Raw genomic sequence first — 27,875 nt, 5'->3', positions numbered from 1 at the left:
AAAAATATAGTTTTATTCAGCAGGCTACTAGCCTTGGTCCCGGATTTGGTGCAGATAGATATGGGCCTATTTTATTCATAATCTTGTACCTGCTTATAGACATATAATAGCCTTTACCTACTTCATTTCAGTCGTGGGCGGTTGTGCAGCACTGAGATGTTTCGAAAAAAAAGCGGTCCCTGGGAAGCCTACTCCCCCCCACACGCTTCTTAGTCACCGACCGTAGCCTATGTATATGAACAGCTTCATCCTTAATCATTGTTCTGTCAGAAATACACTACATACACGCATCCCGGAACATTACATGTACATATCTGTAACTCCCTCAACATAACTTTGATTTTTTTTTGAGTACCTTCAGTGGCTTTACACTCCTTTGGATAGCGCTGCAAGTACAGCAACAGGAGATGCCTGTATTTTCACTATTGCATGTCCCAAAAGCTCACTGGCGAGCGAGCGCCTGGTTCGGATCTTCCCGAGCAGCGGGAAGCACGTGAGTTCGGGAACTTGTGGATGAATATGAATAACGTTTTATAGTAATTTTATGACTTACACTTCTCCGGCAATAAAGCGGGATAATCATGATTTACCTCTTATAGGTATAGCACCGGTTCACCTAATTGAATGGGATCGGGTGGCGATCTTCCCGTGTATTGAATATGAATAACCGCACCGTGCGAAAAAAGTACCGAAATGAGTAAGTAAGTACTCGACGTACGACTTTTCTCTTTTTACAACTCCCACGTCATGAACTTTCAAATCTGCCTATTGTTATTGTTTTCCCCCCTTCTCACCCCCATCCCCATCTTCTGTTCCCGAAATCGTGATCAACTCTCAATTTCAAGGAACTGCAACACGTACAAGCACGTCCAATTACGAAAGTTGAACGGAAGGCACCCCCTCCCTTTCCTCGACGCACCCGCATCCTCTCTCAATAACGTCAACCCCATTATACATGGTCACTGATCTGCTTATGGCTAGGGCTCGTCGGACCATGGGCCAATTCTTCCGACCCGGTACTTTTTCTTTTCTTCTTGCCAAGCCCTCGAGGTCGGCCTCGAGACTCGACCGACCTTTCACTCCCACGATCCCAACTTTTCTTCTATTTTCTGCTTTATTCAAGGTTACCATCCATCTTTGCGTCTGATCAACTATCGTCGGACGAAGTTCGAACATTCTTCTTTTTTGAACCGCGACCGTCCGACGTCGAGGTAACGATCGGAATTATGTCAAAAGTCAGAATTCAACAGGGAAGAGTAGAATGCAAAAGGCAGAAGGCACGCTCACCTCGAGTCTCAACGGCCCCCAGGCCCACTTCTTCTTTCATCTTCTTGTTTTGTTGTTTGTTTATTTGTTTTTTTCTTCTCCTTCTCCTTCTTTGCGCTCGGCCTTCGCATCGAAAGCCGAAATCGCCATCGCTCTGACACTGGACAGTGTGAAGCTGGCGCTTTCTGACTTTATGATACCTTGATACTTTGGTCTGGGAGAAGCAGCGTCACTGGAACGACAGGGACAGGGACCAGGAGAAAATCTTGGGAAATAAATGGTGCAAAAAGAGTTTTCCATCGTTAGTGGAAGGTATACGCTGACAGAACGAAGTTGAACTCTTGGCGTGTCGTTGCCCTTTCCCGCCTTCTCAAGGTCTCATTAGCTCATACCTTACTGTTTCGCTCGGCCTATGTCTAGCTCTCCCGCATCAGAAATCCGAAATCGCCATTGTTCTTGGTCTTCTAATTTTTTTACTAGCTACTCGATTGAATGGAGGAGCATCGGGACTGGTGCTGCACCTCTCACCCTCAAAGAGTAATAATGTACTGGTCAAGTGAAGAGTTTGGTCGGTAGAAACAGAACGACAACGGGGGATCTCGGTGACCTGTGAGTTGGTGGCGTCCCACTGTCGTCTTTTGATTATGATTATGTCCTAAGTCCTAAATCCTACAGATATGCCGTCGTACAAGTCAAATATCTCAAGAGATCTTCGTGAATGTCATCGCTCACGCCGTCTCGCCGTAGTATCATACATTGTATGTTGTGTCGTGTTTCAACTGCGTGTTCCCTAATAAAAGGCTAATGACTATATATGATGGAGATCGTGCCTTGAAGAACGGGAAGTTAGAGTAATACAAGGGCGCCGTGCATTGGCACTAGCATGTCAAAACTCCCCATATACCCGTCCTCTGTTGTTCGTAGTCGCGTTCGCAATCTAAATTCACCGAGTCATTTCACCGAGTCTTAGTACTATGTACCAAAAAAAAAATGATGGTTAAAAAAAAACAAACGGCTATTCCGCGTGGCGCAGAACCGGTATACTTATATTATTGTATTTCGTTATTTCCGTTCTTCAAGCTTCAACTCGTCCATCAAATCTTTCTCCTCTTGTCCGAACCCGTCTCCCTCCCCCCCCTCCCCACACACAAACTGCGGGTTACGACGGTCGCGTCTGCTATTAGAGTCGAGAGGTAGAAATCAGGCCACTTTTACCGACTCCGACTAAATTAGTACCTTGGCTGATTTCCATCTCTATCTTCAATTAACCGTGGGTTGTTCCAACTTGGATTCATCCTTGTTCTGAGTTAGTTACCCGTTCAATATTGAAGCTCCGCCGCGGGAGATCGGCACTTTTTTTTTCACGGGGGTCCAGCGTCTCGAGCTGATACCTATCTTCAAGGTCTGGGTTGTGGACCGGTAAACTTGAGGTAGGCGGTTTGCCGTTTTTCGAGTTCCTCTCCTAGGATACCCGTTGCGGGGCTATCGAGTTAAAATCTTCCTCCTGTTGGTATCTAATTCATCAACCAAGGACAGAAACACACATAGAGGGATCTAGACCGTGACCCGGCGTCCCATCTGGTCCTTTTACAAAATTTCTACGCGTCTAGAGCTACAGAATACTTTTCCACCGAGTCAGGGCAATGCGGCTGTCTTTGGCGGTTATTTTCGCTTTTTCCTCCGAGTTTAACAGGAATAGACAGTGGCTCTGGGGTACTGTATGTTTCGTTTGACCGCTGAGTCGGTAGAGTCGGCGTTTTTCCATCTTGTTCACAGTTCAACATTAAAGGCAGCGGGAGTGATATTGATAGTAATATATGGCCAGTGGTGACATCGTGCATCAGTTGTGAAACCCAGTTGCCACAGAAATCAGTGATGATCACAATCCGAGTCCGCATAAACCCATAGACTTGAACAACGAAATGAATCATGAATCAATAATCAATTCCTGTAAACGTTCGTACCGGGGTAGTAAGGCGCTCGAGAGGTCAGACGCCTAGGAACATTAACGAGATGAGATGGGACGCCTGTGCTCGCCTGCTCGTTCGCTGGCAGATTGTTGATTGGGATCGAACGGGCCGCCCGGGCCTTATTATGACCAGATTCCGCATCGGGCGGAGCCCTCCCCCTTCAGTGCTGTACAGTCCGAAGCGACAGGAGTTTTGAAGGGGGTTTTTTGTTCGCGAGGGGGCAGTGCTTATGTGCGTCGTCGTTTGAGCCACTTGGAGGGAGCTTATGGATCCATTCTCCGCACGTCGCCGAAGTCGAAACAAACAAGTTGGAAAACCGTCTCCGATCGCCAAGGATTCCCTGTATTCCCAGGCTGTCAAACTGAGCTTTCAAACAAAACGCGTCGGTGGCTGCTGTTTTTAACCCCGTTTGACATCCATTTTTGGTATAGAAATGGGCGAAAGAAGTCGCGGTAATGTCGTGATCCACGCTTTCACGCGACAACAGTACTCTTGGCATCCAAGGAACAACCGGATGATATTATTAATATTCAGTTGCGCCCGAGTCCCGATATCGACGGCGGGCGGGCGACCACTACCACCGCCATACTGTGACTCGCTTCTCCACATGTACTGCCTTCAACACCCATGACTTTCGGGAAAATGTGAAACGGGAAGGTAAACAAACCATCAAGCGAAAAAAAAAATAAACCTTTCAAGTTCTAATCTCCGACCTCGTTCGCTATAAATACTGCTACTTGACCTCCTGGGTTCTTCACTACCCCTCAATCCAACTTACTTCCCTGAGCCGCTTTCAGCCACAACAACAACTTAAAAACCATGAGCTCTACCACCTACAGACCTGATTTGACCCTCTGGAGAGACATCACTCCCCTCCCCCAACCCCTCATCAAAGCTACTCCTCACTCTGCCCACATCCTCGTCATCGGCGGAGGCGTCCTCGGACTCGTCCAAGCCTGGTCTCTCCTCGACAAAGGCTACAGAGTCACCATCCTCGCCAAAGAATGGGCCTCCTTCGGCCAATCCCAACGCCTCACCTCCCAAATCTCCGGTGCCCTCTGGGAATACCCCCCAGCCGTCTGTGGTCAACACACCGACGAAATCTCCCTCAACCACAGTAAAAAATGGTGCATGACCGCTTATCACATATACAACGGTATCGCCTCCGACCCTGAGCTTTCAAAAGACTCTGGTATCAGGATGATGCCTAGTAATTTTTATTTCCCGCATCATATCGATGGGGATCTGTTCCAGTCTGGGAAGATGAAAGAGATGATGGCGAGTGGGGTTGTTGGGTTTAGGCGAGGGCTTGAACTTGTGACTGAGCATAATATTGATCCTACGCATGGTGGTGTTGATGCTTATGGGATTATGGCCCCTGTTATTGATACCGACGCTGCTATGGCGTGGCTTATGGATTTGGTCAAGGCCAAAGGCGCGAAAATGGTGACGGAGACCATCCATGGTGATCTCCTTCCACAAGAAGACCGATTGCGCTATCGGTTTGGTGCGGACGTTATCATCAACTGCACGGGACTCGCGGGGATAGAAACAGCTGGAGACGAGACGTGTTATCCCATCCGTGGAGGGCTTATTCGTGTTATCAACGACGGAGTGGATTTCCCGAAAGTGACGGGTGCTCTTACGATTTCTGCTGATGCAGCTGGAGTTAATGAGATTGTGTTCATCGTTCCCCGAAACGATAAAATTCTTCTTCTCGGTGGTCAGTATTCCCCTTGCTTTCTTCAAACCAGTCAATTGATTCAAAAATTCCAAAATCAGGTTTCGCCGAATCCGATGAATGGAAATTAGACCTTACACTCGACTCTCCTGTTATGAAACGCATGAAAGCCCGCTGCGAATCGTTCATCCCGGGACTCAAAAACGCCCGTGTCGACCCAACCTACCCCATGGCTCAAGGCCTCCGTCCCTTCCGCAGACAAAACGTTCGAGTCGAAAGGGAACTACGACCTCACATCTCCAGTCCTACCAAACCCAGTCGTATCGTTCATTCGTACGGTCATGGAGGAGCTGGTTGGAGTTTGACGTTTGGATGTGCAGGTGATGTCCTTGGGCTTGTTGAAGAGGCGTTGAGGGATATGCCTGCCAGGCCGACCACGAGTACGAGGATGCCGGCTCCGCAGCCGTCCCGCCAGTATGTTCCTGAGATTCAGATTCAGGCGAGGATGTAAATTAGAAGAAGTGTTTTTAGTATTTTTAGACGGTCGAGGGATTTTCCGTGCGGTATATATATATATTTATATTTGGGTCCTATTTATAATCATTTGTAAAATAATAGACTTCTCCTTACCTATTTTTGGTTCGTCGGCGCGGTTAGCCGTAATAGAAAGATTTTATTTTCCGAACACCGTCCGAAAACGTTTCCCACCTAGACCTCCGACTCCGGATTCCCTCCGTACGCGACTAGTCTAGTGCACTGTTATGTTATCCCTACAAGCTTCAAGTGGGACGTCCCCTTCTATGGTTGAGAAAGCTTTTTTTTTACGCTTCTCGGGGGTCCCTAGGGACTGCCTTGAACTCTCCTCGCAGGCTTTTCACTAGTATGTCATTGTGGTCTCCACGAATAAAGAAGGAGAAGAACAATATGCACGGGGGAACAGTCCACTGGTACTACCCAAGGAATCATTATTCACAGCTTGCTTCTTCTACTCTTCAAATCACGTTCATACTCGTCTACCAACACCCGTCGCAACGTCTTCCCAGTAGGGTTCTTAGGAATCTTCAACAGTTACAGCCACATCAGTTAACCCGCCCAACAACGAAAAACCAAAAAAAAAAAGCCCTCACCTCTTGAACAATCCCAATCCCCCCTCTCAACCACTTATACCGACTCAAACTCTCCCTATGCCACCTATCCAACACCCCAAGCACATTCTGCTCCCCTAGTCGTTTCCCAGCTTCACTCAACACAACCCACGCACGCGGAACCTTCTCTCCCAACTCTTTCCGACTTTCCGTACTAGTACTAACAACCAAATCGTTCGGTGTCACTCCAGCAACCGTCACGTCCGTTATAAGCTTCTCTGGATGTGCGAGAAGTACGTTCTCGATTTCGACAGGTGAGACTTGAGATCCTGATACTTTCAATGTGTCTTTCGATCTATCTGCGTAGCTGGAAATAGGGGTGGCAAATGTCAGTTACATCTCTCTCTCTCAAAAAAAAAAGGGAACGAAACATACAACAACGCTCCATCCGCATCACTCCACATCCTATCCCCAGTCCTCAACCACCTCCCACCATACCTCCCATCCTCATCATCAAACCTCACAAACGTCTCCCGATTCGCCTCAGAATTCTCCCAATACCCAGGTACGACATTCCCACCCTTCACATAAAACTCTCCAACCTCCCCCACATCAGCGTCCGTCCCATCCTCACGAAGAATTCGTGCCTCCGTTCCTGCGTTCAAGACCCCAATAGCCCCTTCTCCGTGGGTTTTGTGGAGGGGTTTACCGGTGCTTGAGGTGACACCATCGGGGGGTTGACCGCTGGCGTTGTAGGTGGCTTCTGACATCCCATAGCCTGCGTGGGATTGAGGTCAGGAAGGAAGGAAGGAAGGAAGGAAGAAGGGGGGAGGGGCAACACGAACCAAGTAAGAAATCAATCTGAACCGGTAAATACTTCTGGAACTGGTCCACCAACGCTGAAGGCGTATACGCCGCACCGCAAGTGGCAGCGATCAGCGTTTTGAAGTGGTCTTTAGTGATATCGGGATGGTGGACGAGTTGGTGTAGGGCTGCCGGTACTAGGTTGAGATGGGTTAAGCCGTATCTGAGGGAAGGGATCGTTCATAAGTTTCGATTTTAAGTTTCCTAAATATCTGGACGAACAAAATTAGAAAGCTTACTTCTTGATGATCCGTAAAGCCTCGTTAACGCTCCATCTGGGTATCATAATAAACGTAGCTGGGGAGAACCAGTTGCGCTGGCAGTAGGTGCCCAGACCGTATACGTGGTGCATTGGCAAGAAACCCAGGCCAATCGGGATGCCTTCCGGAGTGGGCAAGACCGGGGGTGGCTACAGAATTTTTCAATTTCAGCCAAGGAGGTAGAATCGTCAACCCAAGCTTCGCCTCACGTTTGTATTGGACTGCAGTACAGTCGCAAATTGCAGTAAACTAGACGCAAGGCTTCCATGTGTGATCATAACGGCTAAGTACAGAACAACATGCCGTTCAGTAAGAATAAAATAAAAATTTGGACAAAGAAAGAACCCCGCACCTTTCGGTAACCCACTAGTCCCACTCGAAAAGATCAAATACGCCAGAGTGTTCATTTTAGCCGGACGAACGCCTACAGGAGGTATCACCTTCCTATGCACACCTTCAATCAACCCAAATAGCGTCGTGTGTCCTTGAACCATTTCATGATCACCCCCGTCAATCACATATATCCTATCCATCGGTATGCCCACTTCCTTTGCAGCAGGTACGACCAAGGGGAGGTGTTTGGCTTGGACGAAAAGTCGCGTTAGGTGAGTCAGCTTTAGAGCGTGTAATAACTCGAAACGGGTTGAGTAGGCAGAGATCAGAGCGTATGGTATCGTTCCTGCGAGAAGGGAGTTGACTAGAACGGAGTAGTCCTATGAAGTTGTTTAATGGTAAATATCAATTAGTGTTTAAAAAAAACGATACAGACATGAGGGAGCGTACAGAGGAATTCTCACTCATGATGCCCACCATCTCCTTCACGGGCCTGACGAGCGTACCGTCATCTCGCGTCTCTAGATCTGTACCACCCTCGATTCCGAGACCTAATCCGCCCTTCGATATAGGTGCTCCGAGAGCGGTCGTTACATATTCCATACGTTTCCGGTAGGCACTAAGGGCGGAAAGAAAGTTGAATGAAAGGCATAAGTGGTAAATCATCGTTATACATACCTGTACTTAAGTTTCTTCCCAGTCGTCGAGTCGACGTAGAGTGTAAAATCCGTCCATTCCTTCTGGTCTGGCCTGTTAAACATGACATTGAACACGTTTAGAGGTTCGTTTGGGGGAAGGTCGGGTGGGGGTGGGTAAGGCGACTTGATATGCATCTTCTTGCTTTTCAGTCGATGGTGGTGAAGATCGGTGGTGGGGTTCCTTTTCTCTTTGTCAGAAATGGTAGATTGTGTATATATAATCTTCGGTGAGTATTAGCGCAATATAAACGGTTACGTTGAGTGGCCGGGAACCGAAGCTGCATCGTCAGGTGGTTTGGTGAGAGTTGCAGGAAGAGCCGAATTGGCTCGAGTTCGCGCAACTAAGATAATTTGTGCGAATTTTGTCCTCTGATTGGTGCAAATTTGAGTGAATAAAGCGCCTGGCCGTCAAACAAAGCTGGGGTAATTTGAACCATAAAAGACCATAACAGTACAAAATATCTGATTGGGACCGGGCATCGAGGGAAAGCGGAGCTGTCCGTGGTGTACGGGTGTTCGGTGCCCGTCTCAACCGCACTCATCATGGCCCGGACCACCTGACGAAACCGAAAGGCACTTGAGTACTGAGTTCCGGCACAGAATTTGAATTTCAGTGGCAAATTGAAATCTGAAAGACCCACCCTCGGACTTGGTCCGCTCTCAACATTTTCAGCTCGACTTGGGTGTAATATTACAGTACAGAAGTAAGTACATTAAACATGATAACATCTTATTACATAAGTACCACAACGCCCAACTCGTAGCTACACCGACTACGGAACCTTGATCAGCGGCAAACGGGATCGTGGCCCCACCGTAATAGTCATTCTGCTATGTATATCCTAGGTCGCGGGTTCAACATGTTGTTGAGAAGACGTGGTTTAGAGGGTCTTCCTATACCTAGAATACTGAGGCCAAAACCCCAGCGAACATAATCATAATAATTACAACCGCACACTGAGAAGCCCGCATGGTGGCCAAGCCGCCATTGACCGATCCAGTGGGTTGACTACTGAGAGTACGCGTTGCAGTACCCTCTGCTACCGTCACTGATTCTGCTGCAGCCCCACTCAGGGTTACTTTAAAGGTCGATTCGAGGGTGAAATTCTGGAATGACAATGGTTCTGGACCGCAACTAGTAGTGTTGATTTGCTCAGGGGAAGTCGTGATGGCGTATGTGATATTCCAGCGTGCTGTGTAGCTAGAAATGAACGGAATTAAAGCTCGTAGGAGATTAAGACGAGATGTAGCATCGTAACGTACGTTCCTTCCTGATCCACCTTTGCCAAGGTTGTTACTTTTACGCCTGGAAAGAGCCTGCAATCTTCTAACTTGCCCTCGATTACGGATGCTATCGTGGTACCATTGGGAGCGTTGACGGTGATGTTGACGATGCGCCGGAGGCCAAAGTACGTGTTATGATCACCCATGTCACTTATCCCGACAGGTATGATAGTTCCATTGCCCAACACCAAGCTTTTCCCGTCTGGTGGGGCAATCGTCCTAATGGTTGAAGGAGGTGGAATAGAAAGAGTATAGATTGGAAAGAGGATTAATGGTAGTAGTGTAGTCTTGAGCATCTCGATTCTCGAAGATGATGGTGGGGTACTGTTGATGGTGAAGTCGTGTGAGGTCGTGCTCTGCTGGATATACTGTACGAATCATTTTAGACTCCACTCAGTCGTCGAATTGCCGGTTTGACTAGTTCCGCTTAGACCGAGCACCACTTCGGATGCAACGCTATTCATATTCAGTGATGGGATCAGGCCCATGGAGCCAGATGAAACTAAGCCTACAGCTCATATCGGTGATAAAGGGATGGGTGCGATTGTGATAGTTAAGCTGGAAAGCCCAGCTCGAGGTCACGGAAAAAGATGGTCATAGTCTTACTGGGAACTGACACCACGTGAGCCAGTTCCGAGCAATTGCCGAAGAACCACAGAGGCTCAGGTTGTCCCCCGGCCCTCCTATTCTGACTGTCTCTGGAAATTCTGCTGCGCCTTTCTTTTCAAAAAGACCAGAACGCGACGGTCCCTCCAACAATGGCTGTGCTAATCCACGGGTAGGGGGTTCAAGTTAAATGACGACAGAAAAGACGACTTCTGAACGCTTTATAAAGACTATCTGCAGAAGTACTGGGGAACAGTAGCTTACCATGATTAGACAAAAGATAGCAAATAGAAATTTTGATGCTGATAAGTACTTACTAGATGCGTTACAGTGTGGCAATCGGGTAATTTTGTTATATGTATACTGTTCATGGTTTTCCATCACAAATTAGCTTGTATTGAATCCGAATCTAAATCAAGTACTATTTTAAGTGGTCTAATCTGTATTAAGGATTAACTGATACAGAGTGTGATATGATCAAATCAAGAACCAGTAGTACAGGTCACTACTTGTAGGAAATCGAAGGATGGAATAGAATATACTAGCCAGGAATTCCGGCAAAAAAAGGGAAGATAGTGAGGGGCGCAGAGATGGTCGAACGGAGGGTGTTGAACATATAGATACAAACTAAACGAAAGTTAATCTTGGGGTGCGGGGGCGCGTAATACAACACCGTGACCATGTTACCAGTCGGCGTGCTCTCCGACGGGAAGAAGCTTAACAACTCGGCCGTGCTTAATGGTCTGACCCTCAGTTCCGAAATAACGAGTTGTCTGGAAGCTCCAGTGAAGGGACCTTGATAAAGAAAGAAAGAAAGAATAATGAGTAACGCGACCTCACCACAAATGCAAGAACCGAAGAACGGGGGGACTTACCCAACAATCCAATCCTGTAGACCTCGGACATAACGTTCCACCATCTCATCAACCTCCGAATTCCACGAAGGAATACTCTTCCTCGTCTCAGTAAAGTTGTCAATCGTCTCTCGACACATTGTCCCAACAGCATTCACCGCACTTTGAAGGGTATGGCCGTGGTGATGCATCAGTATGACGACCATGTTGTGCTTATCGCCTCGTGCTTGTTCTACATTGTACGAAAATATGTCCTAAACAACGGGAAGTGTGTAAGCGGGTGCAATAAATAAACGGAGAGGTGAGGAAAAGGGGAAAAGGCAGCCCAATGCAACTCACGTTTGACCAGGTAACGAGATCATTCGTGTATTGATTCAAAGCGACGATGACAGGGTCTGCGGCGACAAACTCAGGGAGATCGATATCAAGTGCATATCTGCCAGAGAATGGGTTATATATATATACCTCGAGGCTACCAGGAGTAGGAAAAGCACTTACTCGATGAGCGCCCAGCAGGGTTTGCAGCCTACACGATGCAGTTGAGTATTGAAAAGGAAGAATTGAAAGGGAGAAGAATAATCCAAACGTACCGGAAGTGTCTCTTCGGATGTCAATGTACGACTCGAGGTCTGGAACCATGTCCGAATCACGAGCGTCAGCTTGAATGTTGACAGCCCTGAAGAAAAGTTCGAGGGTTTCCTTGAACCGCGCTTGACAGCCAGGTCCTGCGTCGCGGATGCAACGTCCCCAGAAACTATGTGGGGGCTCTGTCAGAAATGGACGGACGGGACGCCACCGATATAGAAAGAGTAAGAAAAAGAACACGTACTCTCTAGCAAGCTTTCCGGCATTGATTTCTTCCTCGGGTTGCTCTTTGTCAAGCGAAAGTGTCGGTTTGTAGAACTCTGGGAACCAGAGAGCGTTCATGACAGAATCGGCTAGCACTTCCGTATCGCTAGTCATCATTCCATCACTGATGTTATCCCTAAAAGTATTGAAGGCGGTAAGCACGAGGGAATGCGACAGGAGCGTGGGACGAAGGCAAAGAACGTGGCGGGGGGCCGCTGGTGGTTAAAAAAAACTTACAGGTGGAATAGATAGTTCATGAAATCAGAAACGACGCGAAGCCTATCGTCTGCAGCAGTGTTGTAGCAGTATGCAGTTAACTCTCCGGCTTGCAAGCCATAGAGCGCTTCTCTCCTTTTATCGTTGAGGATTGGGCAGTTTTCGTCCAGCCATTTGACAGACTCCGCGGCGACTGCATCGCCGTTACTGTGATACACGAGGGGGAAATTGCAATGGGAAACGAGGTCAGGGAGCATGAACTCTCCGTCGTCGGAGTCGGAATATTCGGATGGTGATGGGACCTGCGCAGCAGCAGTGATACTTCTGGCCTTGGTCGATGGTGGTGCGTTGGTTGTGAGATCGATAGCCATGGGATAAGAACAATCGATGATGGGAAGAAGTAAGAGGGTGGGTGTGTGCTGGTAGGTTAAGAATATGATAAGCTTTTTATCCTCTTGGTGCCGACGTTTTATGTCGAATCCTGAGATCTGGTCGTGGTAAGGGCAGAAGGCAATCACTTGAAGAAACAATAAGTGATCGGTAAATGAACGCCACGAATCTGAACAAACCTCCCCAGGTGGTTTTCTATGGCAGGGTCGTAAGTGCACGACGGAACAAGGGGATCTTGTCGTTAATCGGCAGATCCAGTACAAACGAAATCTCTGAACGTGAACCGTTTGCGATAGGAGTGGAACGGGAAAAGGGCTTCTTGGGGAGTAAGACAAGGAAAAAGGTAAAAGGAGACCTAAGCCTTATGGTTGTGGTGGCTCCCTGTTAATGAACAAGCCCTGATGGCAGCATAATGAACAGATATGAAGTAATCCAAACGAAAAGAACAAAAAGAACCAAACCGACAATCCTATGGGGCAGTATACGAATCTACGACGCGTGTCTCCTGCCCGCGTTTGATAGACATTTTGACTGACTTGGGCAAGCCAACCGGGATTGCCAGCTCCTGGTTACAATATGACTTATAAGAATTGAATTACGGGTACTATATGGTCAATTCACTTACTATCCTCATGGCGGCCCGCCTGTATACTGCATTGGAAAGGTGAAAGCGAGGAAATCGGCACAACTGATTGAAATCCATTTTGACTCCGTTGTGTAAGTGAAGCCTGTCATATAATATCCGTCTCGGTCACCGTGTAGCCGCAAGGAGCTGCTCCGGCCAGCCAGCATGCATTAGAGTTACAGAAATCAGAATCAGGAGAGGAAACAGGAATTATCCGGCGCTGAGCTGTTTTTATCCCGGAGGGTATTTTTTGTCTTTTTGTCTTTTGGGAGGCGTGAAAGGAAAGAATAACAAAAGAACCAACACAAGGTGTGAAATGAAGTTCCATTCCTTGGAAACAGACGGGACTCACGATTAAGATGGTGAAATCTTGGTCATTCAGCGCCTGCGTAAGAAGCGCCAGATTTCCGCACGCGCCAGACGAGCACACGAGCACGAGGCTAGCTCAACTGCACAAACTGTATTGGTACGTGGCGCGGGCGACACCTTTAAATCAACTTGTAGCGATAATGAAAGGGTGACCTACTATGTATCACAATTCCTGACACAATTCCTCGCCTGATCTAATTCAGGGATATGGTGAGCGTGCTCTTTCAGATTCATGGATTACTCCGTTGTAACAATAGAGTCAGGGAGCCCACACACTTAGAGCAAGAATAAACAGCGTCATGAACGGGATAATCAACCCCGATTATGTTTCCGAGAGCTGGTAACAACGAGAGCGAAATTCAAGCGAAATTCGGCAATTTGAACTCCTGATGATGAGTTGAGATATGTACCAAGATCTGAGGACTTCCTTGCAACAGTCAAGAGCCTTGTTCCGAGATGAATGCCATGGAAGACTGCCACATTAAGATATCTACAAGAGCGACGTGGTGTTATAGACAACCGGCCCTTCAAATTCAACGGATCTATCCCTCACCCAAGTTGCAAGAATGTAAGTGTATGCATGCCAGACACCACGTAAGACGTTACGAAGGCTTTCCAATGACTCGTCGACGCCAGATTCACAACTAAGCCCAGGGAGTATTCAGGTTTGCATGCTTCAAGTGGATCCAGGAGTAACTTCGGTCAGGTATGTGCTCGAGCAAAGCGAAACCCTTGCAAGATCACTGGAGCACCAGGTATCAATATTAAAAGCATGGGGGTTAACAGGAGAATCCAGCCTCCCGGTACCGGAGGAAAGGGACGGAGAGCAACCTAACGTCAGTGGCGACTGAGATATTTCCATGCAACTAGCGGAGCGAACGAATCTGCCGCAGATCTTGAAATAAAAACATGCACGTTCCAATCTCGGACAGTGTTCATGGAAGCGACATACATAGATGTGCCCGGTCTTGGCCCCAAGCAGACTGCTCATGATTCCTGTCATTTTCGGGAAAAAGAATTCCATTTGAGCCGAGGCGTGTATTGAAGCAAGAGGTTTGAATCAGAGCACATGTATCCAGTCACAGGTAAACTTGCGGAAAGGTGAAGGTGACAACACGAGTAGCTCAAACGTAGAACAGACCCATGATGGCCCTTTGTGGTTTACATCGTAATCGTGAGAAATTTCAGTAATTATGTAAGGCGGCAGCGTGACGTTTTTTTTCCCTTTGTGACGTTTTTATTCCACTGTCTTGCACTCGACCACTTTATTACTCCAGTTAACTTATCAACCTATACAAAGGAGTCATGTCGGAATTCGATGCTGATATCTATGGTGGTAAGCGTGGTTCGTCTATATTTAGCGTGACATGGACTGACATTCCTCTAGACCTATATGGTGCCGACGTAACTGGACAATCCCCAGTAGAGGAGACACAATCACCCGCAGCAACTACGAAAACAGAAACAGCTGAGGTAGCATCGACCCAAATTCCGAAACCTATCGTAAAGTCAGTCGAACCTAGCAAACTCGAACCCGGAACGACTCCAGTGTCAATGACATCTACGCACCATATACCCACCTATGAAGAACCCTCAGAGAGCCGATTTCCACGTACAGTTGGTGGCTACCAGAACAATCCAAACAGTAGCTCGAGGCCTACCGAGTTGAAAGAAGACGGGTGAGGATTCGTTTTTTTAAAGCAACTGAATTGTCGTTCCCCCCAGAGCTCTTCTAAAGTCATTGACGAGGCAACTGCGGAGGTTTATTTAATCGCATAGCCGTATATCAGTCGTGTCTCCATCGTACTCGCATCGTCTATGACACTAGACTAGGCTAGGCTACGTTAAAAGCTCGAACCCTCAGTAGAGTCCCTCTATCATCTTCTTTTTGTCGTATTCTGCCTGTCCTAGCACAAAAACGGTTACTAATAACAGTTCTCTTCTCTTCGATATTTCCCAACTGTGTCTTTCAAACCTATCAACCTTCAACTGCACATCGCGTCGTCTCGTTCTTTTACTCGCGCTTGTAAATTCGGGCAAATTGTAGGAAAATGTTCATCGGAGGGCTCAATTGGGACACAACCGATGGTATCTAATCCCAATCACTGGACTGTTTTTGTTGAGTTACTGAACATTAATTCAGAAGGACTACGAGACTATTTCTCCCAGTTTGGGGTAGTGGATGCGTGCTCCATCATGCGAGACCCAGCCGGAAGATCACGATGTTTCGCTTTCCTAACCTTCCGAGACTCAGAAAGTGTCGACAAAGTCGTAGCCCAGTACGAACACATTGTGGATGGGAAAATCGTACGTTCTCAAGCATTATTCTCTCTCAATTTCTAGTTCCTCACGCCGACGCCTCTCCTCTCAGATTGACCCAAAGCGAGCCATACCCCGCCACGAACACCAAAAAGCGACAAAGCTCTTTATCGGCGGTTTACCGGGAACCATCAACTCTGAATCAATGAGAGAGTTTTTCTCGCAGTATGGCAAAGTGGTTGAATCGACCGTTATGTTAGACCAACAGACAGGAAGAAGTAAAGGGTTTGGGTTCGTATCATTCGAAGATACGGATGTCAAGCCGTTTTTAGGGTTTGGAAACTTGGCCATCGACGGGAAACTCGTGAGTTACACGGTGTTGCAACATAACCTTTTATTTCAACCTGACCTTTTTTCTTTCTAGATTGATGTCAAATTAGCCCAACCGCGTTATCAACGAGAGGCAAACGAACAAGAGGGTGGTGGTGGTGGTGGTGGCAACTATAACAACAACAACGTCAATCGTGTCGCGGGTAATGGCGCAGGGATGGCAGGTGCCTTTGGTGGCGGCTTCAGTAATACAGGCGGTAATCTTGCAGGCGTCGGAGGGGGAGGACAAGGAAATGCACCTTTTGACCCGCAGGCACTGGCTGCTCTTTACACACGGATGTTCCAGATGGCGAATGGAAATGTGAACATGATGAGTAGTATGAATCCTCAGATGGCAATGATGGGGAATGGCGGGATGGGTGCTGGAATGATGGGCAATATGGGCATGGGCACTGGCATGGGTGGGGGAATGGGTGGTGCTGTGATGGGTGGTGCTGGGGTGGGCGGTGCTGGGGTAGGGGGTGTTGGTGGTGCTGCAATGGGCAGAGGTGGTATGATGGGTCAACCTGGCGCTCAAGTTCCTAGAGGTCCAAGAGGAGGCCCACCGAGTGGTGGCGGCCCTCAACGAGTGGGACAGCGGGGACATCACGGATACCATCCTTACTCCCGATGAATTCAAAAGAACTCTTTGTAACTATAGGACTCGCTTTTACAAGAAATCACCTTATAATTGAAAATTTGTACTAAAAGTGGCATTTGCGTTACCGTGCAGATAAATAGGACAGTCGTATCCGAATATATTAGAAAGAATGAAGAATTGAACACTGGTATCGCTGGCATGGATAAAGGAATAGAAGAACAGCCGTGAAATGGGGAATGAGTAGGTGATAATCGATAAGCCGCTAGCTATTCGTCAGCGCATGGATTTCATAATTGAACAAAGCTTGTATCGATCCCATGGGAAAAGTCCCATATACATATTTTCTACGAAGAGGTCGTTAATAATGGGTAAAATGGTATATCGCAAAGGCTCACTTGATCTTCGCCACATGAAACTATCTAAATCAACAAAGACGTCGTGAAAAGAACGCGAAGTCAGCAGATGTAATAGCCCGAAAGATGCCAACCAAAACAGAGCTCTCACCTTCGTACCGTCAAACCCAATTGAAAATATCCTCCCAGTATGTCCGCCTGTCAAATCCGCCACAAGCGCACCTGTCTTGCGATCCCAGACCTGTATCGCAGAAGCATGCTCAATAAACGATAACATGAGTTAAACCGCCCCATCCGTACCTTAATACTTAAATCATAACTCCCACTGAACACAAAATCTCCACCAAACGCTACGCTCCTCACCAAATCAGAATGTGCCGCATATCCGTTTGCCGCCGCCGCCCCTGGGCCACCGCCCATTCCACCAAATCCGGGCAAAAACCTGCGACCGCCAGGACCGACCATCATCAATGGCGGTCCTCTACCAACCGTAGGAAAGGTTGTGCCACCTGTAGATCCTGAACCGTATCCTTGTCCTCCATTATAAACGTTGAACCCAGAAAGGTCGGTATATCCATGTAAACACTGCTCCTGATCATGGATAGGATGACCTGTACCTCCGTAAACAGGAACGTTACTCGTACTGCCGCATACCTGACATGCAACGAAGGCGTGGTTGTGGATGGAGGAGTATGGAAGGGTGAACGGGAGTAAATCGTCCTCGTCATCGGTAAAGAAAGGTGGAGTGCAATAAGGTAGGTGATTATATCGCGAAGATGGAGATCCAAGAGCTGCAAGTGGAAGTGGAATGTCGCTATTGTTGGTGAGGTTTGCGAGGTTTGCATTCGTACCGTTCGCGACGGTATGTGTAGGTTGATGGTGGTGATATCCGTGTTGGTGTGCATCGGGAAATGTGCACCAGCCTTGTAGGGTAGAGATATCCAATAACCTCAGGTGCTTATCTGACGATCCAGAGATAACGAATGGTGACTTGAAATCAATCGAAGCAATTCTGGAAGGATAATGAGCACATGAAAAGCCGCGGATCCTCAGAAAGGAAACGAGTAAACGGACCCTCTACTATGATGATTCTCAAAAGTCCTTAATAATGCTCCGGTCGTCGCATTCCATAACCTTATACTCCGATCCCCAGAGCCAGAAACTATCAATGTCGATGAAATAGCTACAGCGTTTACAGCTGCTCTATGAGCTCTCAATACAAATTGAGGCTTCAAGGATGGAAATGTGTACGTTCGCACCGTACGGTCTAGAGAGGAGAAAAAGATCAGCCCAAAGATAAGAATATAAAGGTGTGATAAATCATACCTTTCGAGCACGAAACTAACCGTTCACAATCAAACCTTACACATAAAACACTATCTTCGTGATCCTCTATCACTTTCACAATTCCAGTGGAAGTCGGAATATCCAGCCCGCCTTCCACACGGCATTGGGTTTCCCTGTCACCCAAATCCCAAACAACCACTCTTCGATCGCTTCCGGCACTAGCCAACATCCCGTTGGCCGCACAAACGCTGAGAACACTACTTGTGTGCACTCTACAAAACACGCGTTCCACGCAGCCCGTTGCCATGTCCCACTCCCGAATCGTTTTGTCACGCGACCCAGTAAAGAGGACTTGTTTGCCTGTTGTGGAGTACGTATAGAGTTGGAGGCAGTATATAGTGTTTTGGTGAGCGTCTAGAGTGTGATTGGGATTCGTGATGCCATCGCGAGTTTGTAATGTCGAAAGACGGTAGGATGAAGTGAACATTCGACGTTGAATTCGGATGTGGGTGAGGTATAATAGTTTGTAGTTGGGCTTGAGAAGCATGCCGGAGTTGAATAAATGTGTAGAAATAGATGGCGCTGAATTACGTTGAGAAGTAGTTCTGGAACGTTTCGTCATCGGAGCCTTTTCTTTCGCTTTCGGATGATGGGCGTTGGCTACACTGTGTCGAAGGGTGCTGGGATTGGTATGAAAAGGCGATGATAATGACCTCGTAAGTGTTGAAGAACTCGACTGCCTCCTCAGAAATGCATTAAACAAGGGCGCCCCTTCAAAAGACATCGACGCAAACCCCGAATCCAGTTCGGTGTGCATTAGCGTCAACTCTGCTTTAGCGGCTTCGATCCCGGTAGGAACCAGAGAATCAGCCACTTCTTCCTCTTCTGCCTCTTCATCAGAGTCTCCCATGCCTTCGTCATCCGAATCTTGGTGATCTTCCGGTATTTGTGGCTGTGGTATGGCATACAAGGGGGATAAACGGTGCTGGTGGCGCCATGTCCATCCTCGAGAACGACACAATCGTTTCCATAGAGTTTGGTCATTAGCTAGGGAGTGCCATCGACGGCTGACAACCCCACAAGCTAAAAGGGTCGGGCATGGTAAGTAGGTAAATATCTGCAGCGATATCTCTGCCGGGAGAGCCTAAAACAAGACAATCATAATCCCATCAGACCCAATTCCGTAAACAAAGACGTATTTCGTATACGCACCCCGACAATATCAAACTGTAAGAGAGGTGCAAGTTTCCTTTGAATAGTTACAAGGCGAGATCGAGGTAATGAGGAGAGAAGTTTATATGCAAGTTCTAGGAAGCAAGTTACGTGAGTGATGTATCCCGATGATAGTTTGTTTCGCACCTTCTCGACCTTGAGCGGTATTCAACCCAGCAAACACCTCAGATTGGTCTAAATGATTCCCAACAGCGGCACTGGAGCTCGTCACTACGGTGGCATGATCAAATTCAGAGTCGTCGGTATATCCTTCATCGAAGCTCATGGAGAGAGATGGCGGAAAGGATGAAAGTCAAGTTGAAGGTATAAATCAAGAATCGTTGGAGGCAGTGAGGTGATTGAGTTGGGAAAAATGATGTCCACCGGCCACACGTCGTCGTCGTCGTCGTCGTTTGGCAACGGGTCGAAGGCAAAGCTCTGATGTGTCAGGTCTCCAAATTAGGCTAATCTCTTTCTCTTTTGGATGCATCTGACATCAGATTAGATTAGTTCTACTTATTAGGCAAAGTTTGGTTTCGTCCTCCTTCCCTGTTCTAGTATTTGCGATTTGCGAGGAAACGACCATCCTGCTGATTTATGGTGAGCTGTTAGATATTTTCGTATGGATGTCAAAACTTATCGCGGATTTCGGTAGCCTTGCTTACAGTAGTACACAGCGGACGTACTATGACTATGTCGTCCTCAGTCTAACTGGAATCCGCACAGTTACATTACTCGGGATTCGTTTCTTCCTTTTGGTGGCTCGTTGTTTGAGAAGGGGATGGAAAGTGTTTTGTGAGCTCGTGAAAGTCAGAAGCACAGGAAATCCAGTTGAGGTCTGCTTTCTTTTAGCTCTGTGGCCTCCAGGCGATCATTTCATTAAGAACATCCGCATTCTCTTCGGAAGGGTGAACGCTTCAGAATCAGCGGGAGCACAGCAAGGGGACAGTATGCCGAATGACAAACGGTCAGTTACGCTAGGATCCGAGTCAACAGGCGAATGCACCCTCGTTTCATATTTTGTTGCAGGTCAACGTGTCAAACAGAATGTGCCAGTGGTCCAGGTAAATCGCTGAAGTTTGCATGAGAAGATGCTGCAGCTCGACCTCAGGCTTATACTGAAGAGTGAAGACAAATGCATAGTATGTTAAACAGAAAGGCCATCGGGAGTCGGGACGTCACTGGTAAGTGGCAGTGTCTCATCCGATCTTTAACTCGTTCCTAAAGTATCCGAGGCCGGTTTTCTGCGGATTTCCTCTATTGAAATAAAATTCTGTCGTAATATTAACCCACATCGAGCCTTCTGGATCGGAGTACAGCGAGGGATCAATGCGGCGAAGACGAAGGCGGTGAGAACAGGAATAACTTTCGATCATGATATGAGAGTTTAGGCCGGTAAGCTTAGAATGTTCTACATGCACCACGGCGATTCTTCACCATGGCGTGCTGGTATAAAAGAGATGAAGTGGGACGCAAACATTCATCCCCTCCCTCTTCAACCTCCTTCGAACCAGTTTTCCCTCTCCCCTTGCTCTCCTAATACGACGCTCTTCACGATTCTACACGAAAACATGCAATCCAAATCTCCTATGTTTGCCGGCGTACTAGTCACCATAATTTCTGCTTTCGTTTCCAACGCTACGCCGATCATCCAGAGAGATGTCTATGTACCACACATCACCTCACCAAATACTTCGACTATATGGACTGTTGGAAGTATGGTGAATGTCACTTGGTGAGCTTCTTTCGTATCCTTTCTTGCTTTTCGAAGCGTTCATTAACTTTTACTGCTTCTAGGGACACCTCAGATGCCCCCACTCAAATAGGTAACAGGGCTTCAGTCCAGCTGAATGAAGGGGCCGATTTTTCGAACCGTATGTGAATCTCCTTCTTTGGATGGCGTACCGCTCATACCGTCAAACACGTTTTAGTGGGCAAGCTCGCTCAAGATTTTGATCTACGTGCTGGGTTTGTAGAGGTAAAGGTCCCGAATGTTGATCCCGCATCGGAATACTCTATTACCCGTGAGTTCTTTGTCTACTGTCTTTTCGATGAAGCTCAGCCTTCAACCGTGACCTAGTGTTTGGTGACTCTGGAAACCGTAGCCCTCTTTTCTCAATCGTTGCCCCGGAAACTGGCAAGACGAAACGATCCCCAAACTTGGCTCGTGATGTCTGGGACCCACGTATCACCTCACCTATCGCGGGCACTGTCTGGGTTACGGGAATGACCGTCAACATTACATGGTCAGTTACTGGCTCTCCATTCTCCCCTCACTTTCACCCATGAAAACTAACTTGGTCGAGCAGGGATACCTCGGACAAACCCAGTCAAATCTCTAATGGTGCTGCCGTGCTACTCAATAAGAAAGGCTATGGACAACAGTACCTGAAGGACTTCCGAAGTTTCGAGTTGACGAGTGGGTGGATCGAAGTGACCGTTCCGGAGGTTGAGCCTGGTAATGACTATTCTATCACCCGTACGTTCACGATCTATCCATTACTCCAACGTTCAAAGCTGATAGGGTCCTTATTCCTACCTAGTGTTTGGTGACTCTGGTAACCAAAGCGAAGAGTTTGCGATCATCCGCGGTACCACCGACGGGGCCGATGCTTAAAGGATCAACAGGAAGGAAGTCGTCTTCCTTGTAAACGACGCCTGCCCTCCCAGCAATTTTTTTGTTTTCATTCTTCTTATATCCCCATTTCCATCCCCATCACGCATCATTGGACTTGTTTGTACATTCATAATGGACGGACGCATGTAAAAATACTCATCGATGGACTAATGTCAATAACGGACTCGCGTACATCGATTCTGATTCTGTATTTGTATTTTACCGAGGTATCTAAGAGCACTGTAATAATCAATAATCCGTTGCTTTGGTGTTCCAGGAAACCTCGGACTGATAGTGTTCTTGATTCGAACATTCTCTACAACGCGGAAACCGCCATTCGTTTCCCCTCGTGTTTACGTCCTCAACACCCAAACCACTCGTCATCAATCTCCCCCCCCTTGGTCTCCCCTACCTCAAAACGGGCTTTCATGCATAAATATATTACACTGGCCTGTGACTCGAGGCATCAATATACACGCATTCCAATCGGCCACGGTCGTGACTTCAAGCCCCTGGTCTACGTTCGTTAGAAGAACTGCGGAGTGGAATGCCTTGTTGTAAACTCACCAGCACCTCGCGTCAGTGGACCGCCGTCGCGTTTCGTATTCAAGAAAATAGGATGTGATCATGTACAAGGAGTATTAACACTTCTTCTGACCGCGAGGACCATATCGTTAGCACTTCGAACATCCGGCAGAAGCGTGGACTCAATGGCTCAACTTGATTCCCAAAAAAGCCGACCGCGAAAGCATGACAAGACTGAAAAGGTAATATGAGATTTTTTATCGATCTGGATTGATCCACAAGAGCCGGATGAGTTTGAGGAGTTCAAGTATCATGGAGTTAGACCCACGTTAAAAAAATAATTTGAGACTCTGAAGAGGTCGTCTATCCAAGAAACAAAAAAAAACCGGCTGATATCAAACCCCCAAGCCAAACGACCTTGGGTCCCGGCATCCAATAAATTTTGCAATCTGGCTTCTCCAATGTTCCTTTTCTAGAGTTTGGATGTTGATTCCATAACCTTGGCAGTACAACGTGACTTCGTCATCTGTAAGGTTCCTCAGGCGATTGAGATCCTGAAGACGGGGTAGACGCTGTTCATTACTTATCAAATTTATTCTTTGAACAATTAAATTGCTTATACTTACATGAGATCGAACAGGACAACTGCCATCCCAAAACGGCACGATGTGATATCCGACTCTCGACCCGTCCTGACAGGACGCGTTATGTATCTGAAGAGTAGGTCGGAAAATTCAACAACGCGAACAAGAGAGGAAAGGGGGAGGGGATGAGTGACGGTCCTCACCTGAGCGGTTTTGATCTGCAACCTCGTCATCTGTTGATTCACCATCTTCAACTCTGTGTGAAATTCCCGCATTTGAAGGAAAACACGGTCGAGTTGGGATATCAGTTCTTCGATGTACGTTGTAAAACAGTTGTGTAACTCGGTTATACACGGAGGAGCACCCGCACTGTTGAAGTAGCAAGGAACGCCACCTGCCAGTGGTGCTGTGCTTGGACTCGGATTCAGGTTTGGATTTCTATCATCAGTGGCAGTCGAATTTTCAGACGAATTGAGAGGGTTTATAGTGTACAATGTTATTGGATTTTGACATTCGGGCGTTTGGTTTTGATAGTTGGCCATGGTTGGAAAGAGACTCGTGAGATGTTGAACGTTAAATTTAAATTTGATGGGAGGTCTAAGTTATTCCCACGGATAGCTTTCTTCAAAGATGGTCATCAACCCGCGCTTGAACTTCGATGCGTGGACCTCTAGGTTTAATGAATCTCAGCCCCTCCAAACAAACAAGCCGCTCGTCGAATATTAATATCATCGCGATAAACTCAAGATCCTCCTTATTTTCTCAGTTTTTGTTCAAACGTTCAACATTGGTCCAACAATCCCCTCTCGTACGGAATCCAAGCCCTTCAATAGAAAAGAAAGCGAAAGAAACGACAGAAGGGGGGGAAAGCCAGAAACTCAAATTGAAAGAAGATTAGGCACGTGAAACAACTTTTACCTGTGGCCTGGTGAACTGACCAGCCACTGCACTTGCACTACACACTTACCGTTGGTACCCCCCGCCTCATGGTCGTCATCGTGTCGACGCCGTCACTCCTTAGCCAGTGGTATCTCGCGGTCAACATTCTCACTGCTATCAACCGAACCCTTTCCTCTGTTGCCCGCGAATGCCTCCAACCCCGCAGGAGCTAGCTTGGGCTGCAGATTTGCGCCACCTGTCATTTCTCCACTTCGCCACCAAGTCAGCTGTCTGCTTCGGGACTACTCCGCGTTATTACTTGGCCAAAGGTTTGGCTATTCAATTTTCTGTTTCCTTATGCCGATGCCCCCTTTTTAGTGCAATAGGACCCCCCTTGCTCGTTCCACCTTAGGATGTTCTCGAATTCCTACGACCATCCTTCTCTTCATTCACCTCTACGCTGGTGAAAGTGTTCGACATTTCATCAAAGAGCCCCACGTTCGCGACGTCATACCAAAGGCGGGCATCCGTCGTTCGTTTGTTTTCATCCGTTGCCGTTCATTATTCGTTGTTCTTCGCTCGTTGATCGTTGATCGTCATTCCTCGTTCACCGTACCGAATGCTACATTTTAGGCAAGATCGAGATTTAGAGTCTAAAGTGGACAACAACCCCAACGCCTCGTATTGAGGGCAGCTAGTTAAGCTGTTGTTCCGAAGGCTCTACTTGTGCGAGGCTGCCACATGAACAGAGGAAAGTGTGGCTGCGACTCAAGAACCATTCAAGTGCGCCATTGGGTGTTGGGTGCCTGCCGCACCTCAGGCCTCAGGTTTCAGTGCGCCTCATGTTTCTACCATCAAGGCTGCAGGAGACATGAGGGCAGTTCAGCCCTTCTAACGGCGAGGCAGCTACATTGTCTTTGGCAGACACCCTGACCACTTTCGTACGACCACCTCGCAACATATAAAGACCATTGAACGCAAGCGCTACAATGAATTGATGCCAGTACCTCCCTTAATCGCCTCTATCAGCACCCTCTCAAGTTAGAAAAACTGTTGAACCTTATCAGCTGAGCTCATAAGCATCTGGCGCGGAATGCTGTGAAGCAGGGGGGCTCGTGTGTAAGTCAAGCTCTCTATCAATCACGCTGAGATGCTCATGAGTCTGCTTTCAAACACACTGCGACTTGCAGCCTCCCAGGCCAACTATGTGCTCGTACATTTGGGGGGGATATTCCCCAGCTGAATACCGCTGTGGAACTAGTAAATGTTGGCAAGTTGGCTCAACGACGTCTTGCGAAAAATAGAGGCGCGCGTTCATCCATTTTCCTTCCTTCTACCAATACGCGCTTATTAGGCTTTGAAACGACGAGCATTTCAATAATCTGCTCACTTTCTTCCCTTTGTCTTTGTCAGTTCTATTGTTCTGTTTCTCCTTCGAACGCAGGGCAGATTTCCTGCTGGACTTCTGTCATTGCAACTTGCTGTTGGCTAATTGAGGACTTACGAACACCAGGCGAGCTCAATTTTCTTATATATCTGATCATTGAAGAATTAGTTGGGCAGTAAAGTATGCAACCCTAGTTGGGAACTGAACGTACTGAACCTTAGAAATACCGATCTAAATACCGTGTAATTTCCGATACCGAGCATCTGATTTGGTTACATCCTAGCAATCCATGATCGATGATCAGTTGAAACGCAATTGGATGCGATGCGACGCGCGTTTTGCACCAACCAATTCATTCAGCAATCCTTTTCTCACCATCATGGTATAGGCGCTGTCCGTTCGTTTTCGTTTTTCCCGTCAAATCTCAACGACCTTGTGGAGTAACCCTATCATGAATCCACCCTCCTCCGTTTGGAGTATTTACTGCCGTTCTTTGGTCCCTGAGGGTCGCCGCCCTCTTCCTCTAATTTTGAGGTGAACTCAAGCGATACGACCCACCGGCTCACAGCAAAGTTGCCATGGAATCATGGAAGAAGTGGCCAGTTCGAATATGCTCAGAGTCGACTCTTGGCATCGATAATGGTTTACGTTCAACCAGCCACCTCTGACCGACTCGGAACTTGACTGTCAAAACTCTGGTCCTTTTACTGACAGATGGTACTTACTATTCAAGTTTCTATGGTCATACAGCCTCTAATCGCCGCTATTCCATATCTCAGAATCAACCGATGATAGGTACTGACAGATGGTGAGTACAAGGTGAGTAGGATTCTCATTTGCGGCGGCATTGAAGGCACCGAAGCCGGCGAGTTTGTTCTTCTTCTTTACATTGGGTTTTTAAGTCCTGAAGTCTGAAGAAATGATATTGAAGTCGCATTTTTTCATAGAACCGTCGGGGTGGGCGGGAATGGCGGACAGCTCACTCGGTTCTACCTACTGTCGTGGGTGATACAATTTTGAATTGGCATATAGTACATTGAGCACTCCTTGAACTGGCGCTGGCTTGTCTAATGCCTGTTTATAGAATGATAGATTGGATCGCTGATAATACTGAGGGGATAAAAGCAACTTCCTTGGCAACTCTAGGCTCCTGGTCCTCAAGGTCAACTTTTACCTCCGGAAAATGGGCTACTATCTGAATCTCAGGACCGTCAGCCTCATACTTGCTTTGCTCCTACTTTCCACGGCCTATGTTCACGCCGAATCAAATTTTATTGACGCCGAGCTCCCTACTCAACCTCTCATGGGAGTTGATCGACCTGTGTTAATGGGTCATACATTGTTCGCAGCTGGAGCGGGCTTGCAGAATATCAGTGCCAGGCAAGGTTGTTATCCAGGATGTGAGTGCTTGTGTTTTATCGTTTTCTTAATGGGCAGCGGAGCTGAGATATTCTGCTATAACTTAGATCAGTGTGAAAACTTTTGTTGTAATTCTGGGGATACATGCGTAAGCACCGTCCATTCCCTTAAAATATCCCTTGAAATATTCATGACTGAATGTTTTGAAAACTCCAAACGCAGTGTAAAACAGGTTGCTGTGACGGAGATGAAAAGTGTGCCTATCGCACGAATGGCGACATTGGGTGCTGCGCGCGAAGCGATATTCAATGCTCCTCCGGCGGTTGTTGTCAAGCTGGCAGAATATGTTGTTCTACCGGTTGTTGTCCAGCCGGGGGAGATTGTTGTTCTGACGGACGATGTTGTGGCGCTGGCTACTATTGTTGTGATAATGGGCATTGTTGCCCCGGAGGCAGTGGTAGTGGTGGTGGTGGTGGTCCTCCGCCGCCACCTCCACCTCCACCTCCACCCCCACCCCCACCGGTCACTACCTCTACCTCTACCTCTACCACTTTTTTCCAGACAACTACGAGCTCTAGTACTTCTACTCGGACTACTACGAGTATCCGTACGACCGCTCGTACGACGACTGACACTTTTGCTAACGGTGAGCCTTCTCATATCACTACCTATAAATTGTCCTCCCCTTCCTACCAATATATGCTAATTGACTCTTTGTCAGCCTTTCCGACTGCTACAACAGGGTTCGGTGGTGAAACGGGCTCGGGGGATGATTCTACAGACGTAGACTCGACCCCTCCTCCTAGCGGACTCCCAAGCACGAATACGGGTGTTTCAATCAACTTCCCTCGTTTTGTTCTCTTGTCCTTCGTGTCTTCCTTTGTTCTACTCTTTCTCTGAAAGTTCGAACACATTTTCCGCCATTGTTTGTATGTAGTGTTTGTTCAACTGAAGGTACCGGTCAACGTTCATCGATGCATCGCCCGGGACACTTCCACGTGCACCCGCGACTCGCTATGTATATGTACTTTTTAATACCGGAAAAAAAGATAGGTTACTGCAATGTCTCAACTACAAGCCAAGTTCAAAAGTG

At 47.5% G+C, this 27,875-nt stretch overlaps 9 protein-coding genes across 10 annotated transcripts; 5 read left to right on the top strand and 4 right to left on the bottom strand.

The window, feature by feature from the left end:
• The first annotated feature begins 3,952 nt into the window (after positions 1 to 3,952).
• On the top strand, positions 3,953 to 5,569 carry E1B28_009290 (uncharacterized protein). The gene is made up of 2 exons (XM_043154171.1): positions 3,953 to 4,959; positions 5,019 to 5,569. Exons 1-2 carry the CDS (start codon positions 4,056 to 4,058, stop codon positions 5,426 to 5,428), a joined length of 1,314 nt encoding a protein of 437 aa, XP_043009461.1. The 5' UTR covers positions 3,953 to 4,055; the 3' UTR covers positions 5,429 to 5,569.
• Positions 5,570 to 5,702: 133 nt separating this feature from the next.
• Positions 5,703 to 8,458, bottom strand: E1B28_009289 (putative NRPS-like protein biosynthetic cluster). Its single transcript, XM_043154170.1, has 9 exons — positions 8,138 to 8,458; positions 7,910 to 8,078; positions 7,479 to 7,839; positions 7,336 to 7,409; positions 7,106 to 7,275; positions 6,848 to 7,029; positions 6,438 to 6,780; positions 6,045 to 6,369; positions 5,703 to 5,976 (listed from the first exon to the last, which is right to left on the bottom strand). The coding sequence occupies exons 1-9, from the start codon at positions 8,290 to 8,292 to the stop codon at positions 5,887 to 5,889; spliced, it is 1,869 nt and encodes a 622-aa protein (XP_043009460.1). The 5' UTR covers positions 8,293 to 8,458; the 3' UTR covers positions 5,703 to 5,886.
• A 599-nt stretch (positions 8,459 to 9,057) lies between these two features.
• On the bottom strand, positions 9,058 to 9,737 carry E1B28_009288 (uncharacterized protein; the record flags this gene model as incomplete). The annotated part of the gene is made up of 2 exons (XM_043154169.1): positions 9,058 to 9,358; positions 9,421 to 9,737. The coding sequence occupies 2 exons, from the start codon at positions 9,735 to 9,737 to the stop codon at positions 9,058 to 9,060; spliced, it is 618 nt and encodes a 205-aa protein (XP_043009459.1).
• Positions 9,738 to 10,551: 814 nt separating this feature from the next.
• Positions 10,552 to 12,921, bottom strand: COP3 (Alpha-muurolene synthase). The gene is made up of 9 exons (XM_043154168.1): positions 12,822 to 12,921; positions 12,536 to 12,754; positions 11,988 to 12,483; positions 11,731 to 11,886; positions 11,492 to 11,655; positions 11,400 to 11,427; positions 11,241 to 11,337; positions 10,923 to 11,155; positions 10,552 to 10,842 (listed from the first exon to the last, which is right to left on the bottom strand). Exons 3-9 carry the CDS (start codon positions 12,335 to 12,337, stop codon positions 10,731 to 10,733), a joined length of 1,140 nt encoding a protein of 379 aa, XP_043009458.1. The 5' UTR covers positions 12,338 to 12,483; positions 12,536 to 12,754; positions 12,822 to 12,921; the 3' UTR covers positions 10,552 to 10,730.
• A 1,662-nt stretch (positions 12,922 to 14,583) lies between these two features.
• E1B28_009286 (uncharacterized protein) lies at positions 14,584 to 16,612 on the top strand (the record flags this gene model as incomplete). The annotated part of the gene is made up of 6 exons (XM_043154167.1): positions 14,584 to 14,686; positions 14,738 to 15,029; positions 15,398 to 15,438; positions 15,494 to 15,657; positions 15,722 to 15,973; positions 16,034 to 16,612. The coding sequence occupies exons 1-6, from the start codon at positions 14,656 to 14,658 to the stop codon at positions 16,610 to 16,612; spliced, it is 1,359 nt and encodes a 452-aa protein (XP_043009457.1). The 5' UTR covers positions 14,584 to 14,655.
• Positions 16,567 to 19,717, bottom strand: E1B28_009285 (uncharacterized protein; the record flags this gene model as incomplete). Its single annotated transcript, XM_043154166.1, has 8 exons — positions 16,567 to 16,923; positions 16,975 to 16,998; positions 17,084 to 17,173; positions 17,233 to 17,944; positions 18,007 to 18,199; positions 18,259 to 19,363; positions 19,432 to 19,526; positions 19,579 to 19,717. The coding sequence occupies 8 exons, from the start codon at positions 19,715 to 19,717 to the stop codon at positions 16,867 to 16,869; spliced, it is 2,415 nt and encodes an 804-aa protein (XP_043009456.1). The 3' UTR covers positions 16,567 to 16,866.
• Positions 19,718 to 19,872: 155 nt separating this feature from the next.
• E1B28_009284 (uncharacterized protein) lies at positions 19,873 to 20,518 on the top strand (the record flags this gene model as incomplete). The annotated part of the gene is made up of 5 exons (XM_043154165.1): positions 19,873 to 19,881; positions 19,955 to 20,031; positions 20,087 to 20,226; positions 20,284 to 20,398; positions 20,461 to 20,518. The coding sequence occupies 5 exons, from the start codon at positions 19,873 to 19,875 to the stop codon at positions 20,516 to 20,518; spliced, it is 399 nt and encodes a 132-aa protein (XP_043009455.1).
• A 319-nt stretch (positions 20,519 to 20,837) lies between these two features.
• On the top strand, positions 20,838 to 22,326 carry E1B28_009283 (uncharacterized protein; the record flags this gene model as incomplete). The annotated part of the gene is made up of 4 exons (XM_043154164.1): positions 20,838 to 21,166; positions 21,229 to 21,305; positions 21,363 to 21,455; positions 21,512 to 22,326. 4 exons carry the CDS (start codon positions 20,838 to 20,840, stop codon positions 21,718 to 21,720), a joined length of 708 nt encoding a protein of 235 aa, XP_043009454.1. The 3' UTR covers positions 21,721 to 22,326.
• Positions 22,327 to 25,770: 3,444 nt separating this feature from the next.
• Positions 25,771 to 27,842, top strand: E1B28_009282 (uncharacterized protein). Of its 2 annotated transcripts, XM_043154163.1 has the most exons (7): positions 25,771 to 26,140; positions 26,203 to 26,454; positions 26,508 to 26,585; positions 26,639 to 26,823; positions 26,890 to 26,930; positions 27,005 to 27,428; positions 27,504 to 27,842. In XM_043154163.1, exons 3-7 carry the CDS (start codon positions 26,509 to 26,511, stop codon positions 27,680 to 27,682), a joined length of 906 nt encoding a protein of 301 aa, XP_043009453.1. In that variant the 5' UTR covers positions 25,771 to 26,140; positions 26,203 to 26,454; position 26,508; the 3' UTR covers positions 27,683 to 27,842. The 2 variants fall into 2 exon arrangements, with proteins under 2 accessions (XP_043009453.1, XP_043009452.1); XM_043154162.1 differs by having other exon boundaries at positions 26,508 to 26,823.
• The last annotated feature ends 33 nt before the right edge of the window (positions 27,843 to 27,875 follow it).

This window comes from Marasmius oreades, chromosome 5 (genome assembly GCF_018924745.1).
Source record: "Marasmius oreades isolate 03SP1 chromosome 5, whole genome shotgun sequence".
In the NCBI taxonomy this organism is placed as follows: Eukaryota; Fungi; Basidiomycota; class Agaricomycetes; order Agaricales; family Marasmiaceae; genus Marasmius; species Marasmius oreades.
Note: the sequence above shows the minus strand (reverse complement) of the source record. Positions and strands in the feature narration are given on the sequence as shown.

What these genes read in the sequence shown, in the direction of transcription:
- E1B28_009289 (XM_043154170.1), bottom strand. Translation starts at nt 8,292, where the DNA reads ATGCATATCAAGTCGCCTTACCCACCCCCACCCGACCTTCCCCCAAAC. An exon ending in GGGAAGAAACTTAAGTACAG is followed by an intron (nt 8,079 to 8,137) that starts GTATGTATAACG and finishes TTCCGCCCTTAG; the next exon opens with TGCCTACCGGAAACGTATGG. An exon ending in TACTGCAGTCCAATACAAAC is followed by an intron (nt 7,276 to 7,335) that starts GTGAGGCGAAGC and finishes AAAATTCTGTAG; the next exon opens with CCACCCCCGGTCTTGCCCAC.
- E1B28_009282 (XM_043154163.1), top strand. Translation starts at nt 26,509, where the DNA reads ATGATAGATTGGATCGCTGATAATACTGAGGGGATAAAAGCAACTTCC. An exon ending in CTAGGCTCCTGGTCCTCAAG is followed by an intron (nt 26,586 to 26,638) that starts GTCAACTTTTAC and finishes CAGGACCGTCAG; the next exon opens with CCTCATACTTGCTTTGCTCC. An exon ending in GTAATTCTGGGGATACATGC is followed by an intron (nt 26,931 to 27,004) that starts GTAAGCACCGTC and finishes CTCCAAACGCAG; the next exon opens with TGTAAAACAGGTTGCTGTGA.
- COP3 (XM_043154168.1), bottom strand. Translation starts at nt 12,337, where the DNA reads ATGGCTATCGATCTCACAACCAACGCACCACCATCGACCAAGGCCAGA. An exon ending in ATGAACTATCTATTCCACCT is followed by an intron (nt 11,887 to 11,987) that starts GTAAGTTTTTTT and finishes CAATACTTTTAG; the next exon opens with GGATAACATCAGTGATGGAA. An exon ending in CTACAGGATTGGATTGTTGG is followed by an intron (nt 10,843 to 10,922) that starts GTAAGTCCCCCC and finishes TTCTTTATCAAG; the next exon opens with GTCCCTTCACTGGAGCTTCC.
- E1B28_009290 (XM_043154171.1), top strand. Translation starts at nt 4,056, where the DNA reads ATGAGCTCTACCACCTACAGACCTGATTTGACCCTCTGGAGAGACATC. An exon ending in TAAAATTCTTCTTCTCGGTG is followed by an intron (nt 4,960 to 5,018) that starts GTCAGTATTCCC and finishes TTCCAAAATCAG; the next exon opens with GTTTCGCCGAATCCGATGAA.